The following is a 12,239-nucleotide window of genomic DNA, read 5'->3' as shown; positions in this document are numbered from 1 at the left end:
TAAAAAAAGCTTTTAGAACATTTTATGCATACTTATTATGATAGAGATGCTCTGACAATTGTGTGTAATTATCTGTACTAGTAGATTGAAAATGTTCTAAAAGTTTTATATTCAGTCTATTAGATACAGTACAATGCATATTTTAAAGAAGTACATCAGAAACTTGCTGAAAAATGTATTTTTTCTGATTCCACAGCCTGAATGCTCAAGTAAATAAGAATAGTTACTTCTGTCGTTCTCCTTATTACTAATATTTATTGCCCTGAGAGAGAAATATTGGCAGAAGCAACATCCAATATCTGAATTTATTGGAAAACAGAAAATATAAAAAAGATACGTCCTCTCTTGAGAGTGGAGAGTAGCCCACTGTGGCTATTTATTGGAGTACACAATTAATTTCAGATTTTATTATTATATGGAGATATTGTTAGCCTTACTGGATTTAGGTTGAGTTGAGATTTGCAATTATAATGTGAGTTAAATCTCTGTATCAGGTATGAAACAGAAAATACAGTATATGTGAATCCAGCAATACTCCATTTCTTAACTTTCCCTTGATTTTAAAAAGCTAACTTTTCACAGTTGGGAATGCTGCTTCTGCTTAACTCAACTCAGCATGATACCAATAGAGACAAGCCCTGTTTGACAGTGAACAAAAAAAGGAAGGAGTGTCTTTAATAGAAATGTACTTTAATGAGCCTCTAACCAATAGCTAAAGAAGAGGAAACCTTGAGCAGGTATAATCTAATCAGCTCATGCTACACGGTTTCAGCCAGTCACCAGCCTGGATTAGGAGGGAATCCATCCCCTTCCACTCTCCCCCGTGTATTTTGGGACAGTTTTTTAAATCTCCTTCCTCTGAAGCATCAGGGATGATCACAGCTGGAGATGGTACACTGGGCGAGATGGGCCAGGGCTCTAAGGTGTTACTGAACATTTGAGCATTCCCCTTCTCAGGTGCTTGGTTGGCCAGTTCTTGCTCAGGGTCTAACTGATTGCCAGAGCCGGAGTTGGGAAGGAATTTTCCTCCAGGTCAGATTGGCCATGACCTTGGTTGGGGTTTTTTTGCCTTCCTCTGTAGCTTGTGGGTGCGAGTCACTTGCCAGGTTTATCTAGGTATATCTCACATAATTATATCCCTGCCATTTTGGGGGCATCAAGATTGGTTTACCTCAGTGCCCTCTATTCTCTGCCTGTGGCACATAATAGCCTAGTCTCATGTGGGTCTCATTTACTTCGGTCTCATTTCCATTGTTGAGCTTAATGTGTGCGGGGTGGTGGCGGCCTGTGATGTTCAAAGAGGTCAGCCTAGATGTTCTAGAGGTCCTTCCTGGCTTTGAAATCTATGACTATAGAAGTAATATTGAGAGCACTGTATTTGCTCTTTCTACAGGTAGGAGCCTTATTTGTTTTGCCTTGCAATGTAAGCAACATGTTGATTCCATCTCCTAGCCAGCTGAGTACAAAAAAATGGAAGGAATATATGGCCAAAAAACCAAAGGACATAACCAGTAAGTAATATATGTGTAGGGGTATTGTGTTTATGTGTGCATCAGGAGTATATAATATAAGTAGGCTTGGCAGAATTTGATTTTTATTTTGTTGTTATTTCAACAGATAATATCAGTTTGTTTTTAAGCATTTTTTTCTGTTTTTTGTTGATTTAAATTTTCATAGTTGCAGGAAATTGCTGGGGAGGTCAGACAATAATTCTTAATGACAGTAGATATTGAGATTCAAAAAATTATAGCTTTATAACCATTAAAACACAAATTGTCAACATTGCATATCAAAATATACATAGTAAATATTCTTAAATTAAACTCCAAGTTCTCAAGCAACATTTTTCTTTCTTTGCCTATCTGTAAATTTTGATTGTTATGGATTGAAATAGTTTTTTTTGTGTGTGGTAAAAATGGCATTTACCAATAAAAATCTAATCCTTTCACGCCTAAATATAAAGTTTTTATTAGCACGAATATAGAATAGTTGCATTACTTCGAAATGGAGCTGCACTGGGTAGCAACAGTGACAGAATCTCCATAACATACAAAAGGCCTTAGCTATTATGAATTCAACTGTGCAATATTCAGAGCAGAGAAAAATTAAAAATAACCTGTGCAAGTTTTGTGGTAGGTCCAGCCAGCCCTGGGATCAGGGGAATGTAAATGTGGCTTAAAGGTACCATTGTGTGCTAGTCTTTAGGAGCTGGATCCTCAGCTGAATCTGACGTCTCTCCTTTCCTTTTTATTTTAAAAAGATGAAAGCCTCATTTTACAAACTAATTCAAGGCCATTGGTTTATGTTAACAGTGATATGATACACTTTAGTTAGCCAACAATGATGATAGCTGCAGGAGTTGTCAGGGATCATTGGTCAGTATAACTGAACAAGTTACTTATGCCCCAAGATTTTGACCATACTCTGTACAAATTTGTAATTAGATTATCATGGGCTCTTTCCAGTCCACTCTCTCCATTGTGCTATACATTGTAAACATGGTCTCTTTCCTGAAGAGTTTATAGCCTAAGAAGACAAGTGACATAGGTTTATGGGAAGAGGCATATAATCAGATAATTCAGTACGCATACGCAGTTGTAGTCCTCAAAATATATGATAAATGAAGTGTCAACTATGCTCATCTGGCCTCTGCCTGTTATGTCAGAGGTGTATCTTGAGGAAGAGATTGAAGGAGGAAAGGCTAGTGGCATTACAAATCTGTTAACGGAAGACATCCATCTATGTGGGGCAAGCACGGAATAGGCAAGGTGACATTTGCATGAGAAGTAGCCACATCTGCCCATATGTTGTCATTGGCAAAGAGGAGGATATATGGGGATAAATGACAGGGAGAGAGGAGCAGGATTGTGAAGGGCCTTAAAGCGAGGGCAGGAAGCTTAATGCTGTGAAACGTGGGCTGGGCTGAGTGGGGAGGGGAGGAAGGGCAGATGTGATGTGATTATAGAGAAGATTAGCCATTGGATTTTCATTGATTGAAGTGACAGCACAGATGAAACCACATGAGCACAGAAGAACATTCTCATATTGAAGGCTAGTATTCCTAATCACCCAGCTCGAGTGGAAGTACATTGTATACCACTTTCTCCAAAGCCTGTGGCTAGCCTGTTTTGAGTAAATTGAATAGATGCTGGTCCACAATCTCTTAATTATGTGAGAGAGGTACAATGCTTCATCAAGATTAAAATATAAAAGAAGACGTGAAAACACCTTTTCTTGACATCTCAAAATGAGAATAAGTGTCTGAGATGAAGAGAATACTGCGGGGTGGACATAAAGAGAATACATGGATGAATGGATGTCTTGAATTTAATCCTTGTGCAGCTATAGATACCAATTTGATTTTTCTCCCTAATTTAAATTAAAACTGTTCTAGAAAACATTAGAATATTTTATACAATATTAATACAGATTTGTTGAACTTTCACTGCTTAAATCTGTCTAAAATATTATTTGTTGAGAAAGTGTTATAAATGCCTCAATACAAGAGGGATAACAAAGCTTGAAGGTGGTATTAGGTGATTTGATCTTTGAAGCTTAACACAGTATTCTGAAGTGCTCAATCTCTGAGCTTCTTGTGTTAGCAGACATCTGTCAATTTAATAGTTTGTATAAAACCTGAAAAAATAATTTCTTCAAAGTTATTACTGTCAAGTTCACAGTGATAGATTTTATTCTAGTACAATCCATATGATCCATGCTTTTGTTAAGAAATAGAATGGAGTATTTTTCATATGCTTCACAGCAGACATTTCTTGCTATCCTTATATGTTTAATAAAGAGTTTAAATTTTTTAATCTATTAGAATAAATACCCGCTTTGTGAGTAGTATCTGCCTCATAATAAAAAGCATTTACAGAAATGTACATAGTTAATGAATAATCCTATTTTCTCACTTTTTTGGGGAGGGGGGGAGTAGTGAGGGTGCCTAACTCTTCATAACACATTTCTAAAAAATTAGGATTGTTTCAATCCAAATGTTCAAAGAAGGGTTTCCCGCTAGCAAAGATTCCATCCACCACCACCATCTTTACAAATGTAGCAGACTAAGCATACAGTTTTGCTCCTGTTTTAGGATAGAACTGTAACTTTTCTGCCTCATAACAAGGTAAGATTTAAGGTATTTATCTTCTCATTTAATAATAACTGAAATTTTATGGAGCACCTCTCATCCAAAGATCTCAAATGTACTTTACAAAGTTAATTATCAACTACATGCAGACATTGCCTCATACATGGCGGCAGCAGCATTTAAAAAACACACAACTATGTTATCCAGTAGTTCAAGATAGAAAGTAAAAAAACCAAACCCATCCTTATCCTGTTGAAATTAAAGTGATATGTCAGGCAGAATATAATAACCCAATTAGATGTTGTCAAGGATACCAGAATTAACCTTGCTAATATTGTAAAAAGTGCCTAGGATTTTTAATGACCACAAGTGGTCAATACCTCATATTTATCTCTTGTCATAGGCATCATACTAGGATACAGGTTGAAAATTAATGTGAAAGAATCAGTGGCACATCTGGATTTGGTATTTGCACCTGATGCATTTAGAATATTTTAGAAGTCTCCCATCAAAATACTGAGCACATTTGATTCTGCTGGCTAATGTGATCTGATTCAATCTCAGCTGACAAGGCTAGAGGCCATGCAAGTGACACCATGTTCGAGTCTAGAAAATATTATGCTTATTTTAAAGACTTTTTTTTCTCAGAATGGTTCATGATTATCTGTTGGTATTTGCTTAGTTCCAGAAATTGAGCTAAAAGGAGAGTCCTGCCAATATTATTTCTTGGTACAAAGCAATGGCTTTGGAGGGTGTAAAGCAACTTTGATTCATTCAGCCAATCAGATCAATGGCACAGCCACTCTTGCTTTAATAAATGGAAAGCTACAGACAAGCACAGAAGAAACACAGTCAAGTAAGACTTAAACTCTGTTTTTTAAGGGTTTCTGGGGGGTTGGTGGAGGTGACTGACAATATATGCAGTTTATTTACAGTAATAAGGTGGGAAAAACTAAGGGGAATAGTTACATTTGATAACATATTTTTGTTTCAGCAATATACTTGTAAAAATTATTTAACATTGATGGAAAAGGTCAGAAGAACTAATAACTTTAAACTAAATCTTTAAGTTCAAGTTAAAATGCATGTGATTTCAATATATTCTATGAGAGATGCATAGCCCATCATTTGTGATGCCTTCATTGCCACATGGAGCAAAGAGAGTGCTTTATTGTACAACTCCAGTTAAAATGAATACTTAAATCAGACTTGCAAAATTGTCATGAAAATTGACCAGCCCAGCCGAAATTCTAGTTGCTTACCCTTGAGATGAAAATTTTTTATTTTCCCTAGGCAAATGGACAAGTCCAATTTTGCAAGGCTGACTTAGATGACATTCAGATAGAGGAAGTCTGTTCCCTTGTAATTGGAGGAAATGGAAGTGGAATAGTATTGACTGCCTGATCATAATAGTTTATCTTAGTCAGATGAAAAAGGTGGTGGGGGAAAACCCTAAAGTCCTTCCCAATATGTTATAGAAATTGGAAACAATGGGTTATTTTCAAACATCAAATGCAGTAGTCTGTTTACCTCCTACGCACGTTAATTATATTAACTGCAATAACATATCAACATTCGAAGTCTGACTTTAATGCATAACAGCATGGAAATTCAAAGCTAAGGATTAGGCAGATATTTCATCCAAACCATGCTTATTTATTACAGCGTGTAATATGGAAAAAGATTGCCAAGCATGTGGAGACCTCCTTGGTAGTTATGCAAAATAAGGTGACTTCTGGGTGGATTTTCAGCCTTCGCTTTTAATTTCCTTGCTTTAAAGGATTCAGCCAAATACTAAATTCTAGCTATGGCTTTCTTAATATGAAATATATAGTAATGCGTGTGTACTTGCATCATACACAAGGATAGCTCCTTTAAGAAATAAACATGAGCTGGTGATTTCCTAAGTCATATGAGACATACCTAAGAATGGCTTTCTCATAATCCATACAGGCTTTTGTACTGCTGACTTCATCAGTTCTCTTCCACATTTCTATGGAGATCAGATACTACAGAGAGAAAAGAAACTGGCTTATGTCCAAGCATTGGCCTTGAAGGAATGTCTCGGTAAGTAATGGAGAGAATATCGGATTAAATCACCACTGGATCTCAAATCGATATTCAACAAATATATCTTCATTTTGAATTTTTAATGTGACTGTTTAATATATAAAGTCCCGGGAAGATAGTCTATGAAGAAGGAATAGAAACATTTAATATTGTTTGCAGTTAGGAAACAATTAGTAATACATCTGTGATGACTTGTTGCTATGTTTTTTTTAAACCATAGAGATGAAAGCGCTGATTTTTATTTTGGTGTTTGAGTCTGTTTCGTAAATATGTTATGGAGAGCAACCAGGTTTTATTGCTGAAAAGATGATTTCAGAAAGAGACTATTGTGGGGATTCAGTACTCCGCTACTTTGTAGTTCTTTCTGTTAATCTCCAGTAGTGTTTCTTTCTCTCTCCCTCTCTCTCTTTTATTTTTTAATGGTGGAGGCTGAACGTCTATTAGAGATTCATGTTTATTGTAAGTGGGTGTATCATTGTAAACTGGACTGAAAGGTTTTTCTCTTTAAGTGCCTCAACTTTGGGTGAGTAAGGAACATTTTGTTTGTCCCTTGATATTTAATCTAGTTTCATTGATCGAGCAGATTTAATTAAATGAAAACGTACCTTGGAGAGACTGCAGTTTTAATAGCCCGATCATAATGTAAATGGTTTGCAGTTAACAGGATGTCAATAGACTGAAGGTAACTTTAGTCATAAAAAGCACTTGTGAAAATGATCTCTGAACTTCAGCCTTCCCAATGTTCCACATGTGCTAATGGAATAAACTAGTAACACGTCCCTAAAGTATACAGTATTGCATGTCTTGTCAACTAAATTCTCTCCCAACCAGGGTCCAATCTTTCCTAATTGCTTAGCAGCTTGAACAGTAATTTTTTCCCCTCTTTCTTATTGTTTTGCAGAGAGGCGGGAATCAGGCAAGCAACCTTCCACAGTTTCTGCTGATGAGCTCAAAACCCTGTTAACACTTACTAGGGAACGTTTTTTAGAGTTGTATGACACCAGCCTTCCAAAAACTATTCTGCACAAAGCAATCAACAAAACTAGCCCCTACACAATGACTAGTGGTAGGCATCTGTATTAGAAAATTCACCACTATTTTATTGCGTTTGTTTTGTTTTTTGGAAAAGTATCTGCAAACAAGACTTCTTATTCACATATTGCAGTTACATTAAAATGAATGTTAAAGTAATTAATTCAGGGAGAGAGGAAAGTGGGAAATCCATAATATTTATTGTACATTCATATAACAATTTGTACATTCATATAACAATTATTCTCACCACTGGACTATTTACATCTTTTTGGGTATTGCTGACAATGATACTATGATTTCTGTATGATACTGAAAGCTCTTCATTGAATGAATGTGCATCTTATCATGTTCTTAAGATGTTCTTGTCCAACTTCACTACAAAACTGTTCATGTGTGAGAAGTAGTACAGTTTTTTTTTATATCACCTTTGTTTTTGTTTTTTTTCACACTTTCATTGAAGAACTATGGTGGTATTCTATCCAAGTAGCCTTTTTTATATTTTTACCCCATTAATTCATCTGTTTAATTCACATGGAAGAATAAGTGCATACATCTGGGATTAGTGGGCATAGTACTAGAATAGCAAGATTATTCTACAGAAGACCGAGCACTTACCATATCATATCACAACTTTAATAAAAAGCCTTTCCAGGTTCACAGCTGCTATTTACCTGTGGCATACCGAACACATATCTATTCAGTCAGAAAATTGTTTGCAAGCAGCAATGATTTAGGCCCACAGCAGTAATATGCTGAATACAGTACATCATCTTCTTGAGTGATGATTTTAACACATGCAGATAGGGACTGTGAAATTTTTTTGTATGTGTGGAGACTTCTCTAGAAGCAACCACTAAACACACCACACACAAATGTGCAGGATTTCCTAGTCAGTATAAAACTGAACAAGATGTTCCCTTTTTGAATTATTTATCGAGTAGTGTTGCCAGCATCATATATTTAGGTAATATCTTCTTTGTAGACCACAGATAACTCCAGTGTGATTGCCATGTGCTATCCGAACACTGTATTACCATGTCTGCACCATAACCTTTCCTCGTTACAACTCAATGTGTATTGCTACAACATGATGATGAAAATATCAGTCTCAGAATTGAGTGCCCAGGATTATTTGGGGACTCAATTTATTACTGTGTGCTCTCTCTTTCTTCCTTTCTTGACCACTGGGAAGAATCTTCATGACCTGGTACATTTCCTCAGTACTCTTCATGCTGCCCTAGATGCGCCTGGCAATGTGGAGTGTGCTACTGTGAATGGCTCTGTATTTCCCTCCACAAAGCAGAGCATATGGATGTTCCGTTAGAGCCATGTATTCTATGACAGCCTCTCTTGGTGCCTTGAAGACTTGCCAAGAGCCTCTAGAGCCACAGTTTGAGTATCCTCCTGTTAGTACTAATAAACCCGGCTCTTTTGATTGAAGATAAATGGCATCCCATGTATTAAGTGTCAGCTGACAGTAATAGCTTTGTATTAATCTAACTCTGTTTTTTTTCTCTCAGAATCTGAATTAATAGGGCCCAATCCTTTGGAGTGGCCAGAAAGAAATGTTCTTCAGAACTTGGAAAATTTTGAAAAAATTAAACAAAAAATGAGGTAATGGTAAATACTGTGTATTTTTTTAACAGATGACATTAAAGATCACTCTACAAGATCTGTGAATGCTGACAGAGGTTTTGTAAATCTCATAAAATATGTTTAAGGGTCCTGCTGAACTGAGGAGAGAAGGGACATTTATGTAAGGTTGAAACTGGGTCCCTGATCCACTGCCATTTTGAAAAGGTATTGCAGAGGTGTTTCAGTATTTATGAGTGAGTGTTGTTATGTAGCCTTTTGATAGAGCACAGTTCTAAGTTTGTGAAATTCCACTAGGCACCATTGGGTGGGTAAAAGATAAAGGCCATATCCACACTAGGAACTGGTGCATAACGGCGTCAAATTTGCGCACGCAGTGGCACAAGCTGTAATGTAAACACAGTGGAGCAACTTTTGCCGCTATGTCCCAATATAGACGCACCATTAATCTTTTTGTGTTGCTTCATTTAGAGCCAGGGTCATAACATTTTAAAAGCATAAGAGAATTAACAGAGGTTTGAAAAATGTTCATTATTTAGACTTGGGTTCAAATGCTGCTCCTTTGGGTCTTTTATGGCCTCATGTAATTAGGTAGTTAACTCATTCTTATAATTTGTTTCATTTCACCCTAACTCCCAATTGCTTTTTCTAGATCTTTGTTCTATTGTGGATCTTTAACATTTTACTGGATAAGCGTACAATCAATTTGAATGATCATGGGTTGCTTTTTTCTTTCAATTTACAAAGTCCCAGGGTGGCCTGGCCTACATCAGGGTGTTGGGAGGAATGTCTCACTTGCAGCCTCAGCTTAGATCTATGCTTTCTTGTGCCTTTTTTGAAACGCTGTCCTTGCCTCTCAAAACAGATAAGATTATCTTTCTGCTAATCATAGCTTTTGACAGGTATCTCAAGGACCTTTCCATCTCTTAGATTCAGTGAATGTCACTCAAGTCCTAGATGAAATACATTTATTTCATCCTATTTCCCATTGGTGAGTTTTACTCTTCCTAAAGTAGTATGGCAAAGGTTCTCAGTATTAGAAGAGGAGACAGTTTGCTGTCCTTGAATTAGGTGCATTGAAAGAATTGTGAGTGGCAGGTTGTACAATACTTTCCTTTTAGTTCTTACCTTTAACTATGCTATAAATCTCTCTTTCATGAGAATTAAATTAATCTTCAAATATATAAAATTTGCTCACAGGCTTGAGAATCTGAATGTCTGCTTTCCATCCCAGTGTTAAATTTCTCAACTAAACTGTAAAATCTTGATGATAATTTATATTGAGAAGACTGGTAGAGCCTTGGCATTGAAACCATTTTATTATGAGGTTTTCAATAAATATTTTGAAATGCTAATTCCAGTAGTGTTACACTGGAGATAAACCATTTTTAATTGCTCCAAACTAACAGTGCCTCTTGGCAGGACAGATTTACTTTATTGTTTGTTTGTTTTTTCTCCAGAGTTTCTATGTTGGCACATTCCTCTGAGCAATTACTGGGCCATAAAGATGGTCAGAGGGAATCTCTGACATTGCTGGATGCTAAAGAGCTATTGAAATATTTCACTCCAGAGGGGTTACCTATTGGGGATCTTCAGCCATTACAAATTCAAAAGAGGTAAGCTCTCAGAATGCACAAAACCTCAGGGCCAAATTCAGAACTGATGTAAGCAGGCACTACTGACGATTCCATTGCTGGGAATGAATTTGGCCCTCAGAATCTCCTGCTCACAGTTGTGTAAATGATCATTTATATTGTTGGTGATGATGGAGAGTAGGCTTTGACTATATCAGAGCTGTCCCAAATAAACACCAATGATTAACCTAAGTAGCTTTTCCATTGCAGTTGAAAATATGAGGGGTTTTAAATCTTATCCCTTGCAGATGGGTCAGAGCCACACGTTTCCTAGCATCTGACAGAGAGCACTTGGTGGATAGGAACAGGGAGACTGTACCATTTGTAGGGGACAGCATCATAGTGTGGGTGGAGGCGAGAAAGGGGGAAGCAAGGTGAAAAACTTGTGAGGACTATAATGATGGGAGCCATACAAGATAATACTTAGCTCATATATAGCACTCTTCTTGCATAGACTCCAAAGCACTTTACAAAGGAAAAGGGAAAAATCCTGCCCAGTTTACAGATGGGGAAGCAAAGGCACAGAGAGGTGAAGTGACCTGCCTACGATCACACAGCAGGCCAGTGGCAGAGTCGGGATTAGAAACCAAATCTCCTGAGTCCTAGGCAGCCCCTGATCACTGGAGCCAGCTGCCTCATGGACAGTGATGGGGCAGAAGGCACATGAAAGGGGCACATGAGAGCAAAGATATCAGTGGGGGCAATATTATAAAGGGTCCTGTATGGGAGGATCATCAAATCTGATGCAGAACAAATGACAAGACAAGGGTGGGAGGCAACTGGGTATTGGTGAAGAAGAGCCAAAGTGGTGATTGGAAACCACAGTGTTTGGTAAAAATCAAGTCAAGAGTGACTGAGACAATGAGTGGAGAGGTCAGATCAATATAGGAGCTTGATAATTAGACCTGTTTTCTCCATGGAACGTGGTGTTGTACATTCAGTTGAGTTACTCTGTGTTCCCACCCCTCACTCCCTTGTAAACACAATTCAGCTCACAAAAGGATACTGATACTCGGCGCTTGCATCATTATCACTGCAGAATTGTTATAAGAATATACCAGCTCAAGTACAAAAATCTACGTGTCCGCTCTGTACCATAATGATTGGTAAAGAAAAAAATATTTACTCCAAACAAATTACTTTCCCCAAAAGAATGGGCAAGTAGAATTTTGCAAGACTGATTTAAATGGCACTTCACTTATTTCAAGTGCATTGCAAACATTAATTCTCTCTGAGATAGTTCCACAGATCCTCAGTGTGAGTTGTCATCTGCCTGTATATAGGGGGCAGAATCAGATCTGATTGGAGGGCTGATGAGGGAGTAGCCCCCACCTTCGGAAGATCCCATCAGTTTTATTCTGCCTCCTGTAGCTACTGGCAGAGCGGTAAAATCCAGCATCTAATGTGTGAGAGAGAACTTTTGTTAATAAGTCATTTGGGTAGCATTTGGTCTAATTTGGACATATTGGATTCCCTAAAAAAAAGGGTGGGGGGGCTTGAAGAGGCACTTTGTCTCCTCTCTGGAGTTATGACAGCAACCTCCCCCTTCCTGCCCCCAGTGCTCAGGTAATAGGCTAGGAGGATGGCGGAGAAGGGCCCAAAGAAGAGTGGACTAACGCAGTGTTCCTCCTGCTCCGTACCCCTTCCAGAGCATGTAAAAGCAGAGGTTTGTGCTTTGTGCACTCCATCCTTCTCATTGGCTGGGACCAGGAGGGGTTCGCTTTGACTCCCTTCTCTCACCTAAGAGCCTGTTCTGTAAGAGTTCTCCACCAGCAGCCTGGCCACAGCTGCACTGAAGGATAGAGGAAAATGAAACG

General features: G+C 37.8%; 1 protein-coding gene across 3 annotated transcripts in view; it reads left to right on the top strand.

Moving 5' to 3' along the window:
• LOC102942017 (MDM2 binding protein) overlaps positions 1 to 12,239 on the top strand; it is a 60,482-nt gene that overhangs the window by 23,608 nt on the left and 24,635 nt on the right. For 2 of the 3 annotated variants that reach the window (XM_037892073.2, XM_037892072.2), the window contains 6 exons: positions 1,394 to 1,511; positions 4,773 to 4,946; positions 6,044 to 6,157; positions 7,062 to 7,226; positions 8,716 to 8,809; positions 10,249 to 10,404. In XM_037892073.2, the coding sequence (XP_037748001.1) occupies positions 1,394 to 1,511; positions 4,773 to 4,946; positions 6,044 to 6,157; positions 7,062 to 7,226; positions 8,716 to 8,809; positions 10,249 to 10,404 (821 nt within the window). The remainder of the gene's footprint in view (positions 1 to 1,393; positions 1,512 to 4,772; positions 4,947 to 6,043; positions 6,158 to 7,061; positions 7,227 to 8,715; positions 8,810 to 10,248; positions 10,405 to 12,239) is intronic. The other variant, XM_037892074.2, reaches the window with a different exon arrangement.

The sequence above is a fragment of the Chelonia mydas genome, chromosome 2 (genome assembly GCF_015237465.2).
Source record: "Chelonia mydas isolate rCheMyd1 chromosome 2, rCheMyd1.pri.v2, whole genome shotgun sequence".
Classification (NCBI taxonomy): Eukaryota; Metazoa; Chordata; order Testudines; family Cheloniidae; genus Chelonia; species Chelonia mydas.
The sequence above is the reverse complement of the archived record's forward strand: the minus strand, read 5'-3'. Positions and strand labels throughout refer to the sequence as shown.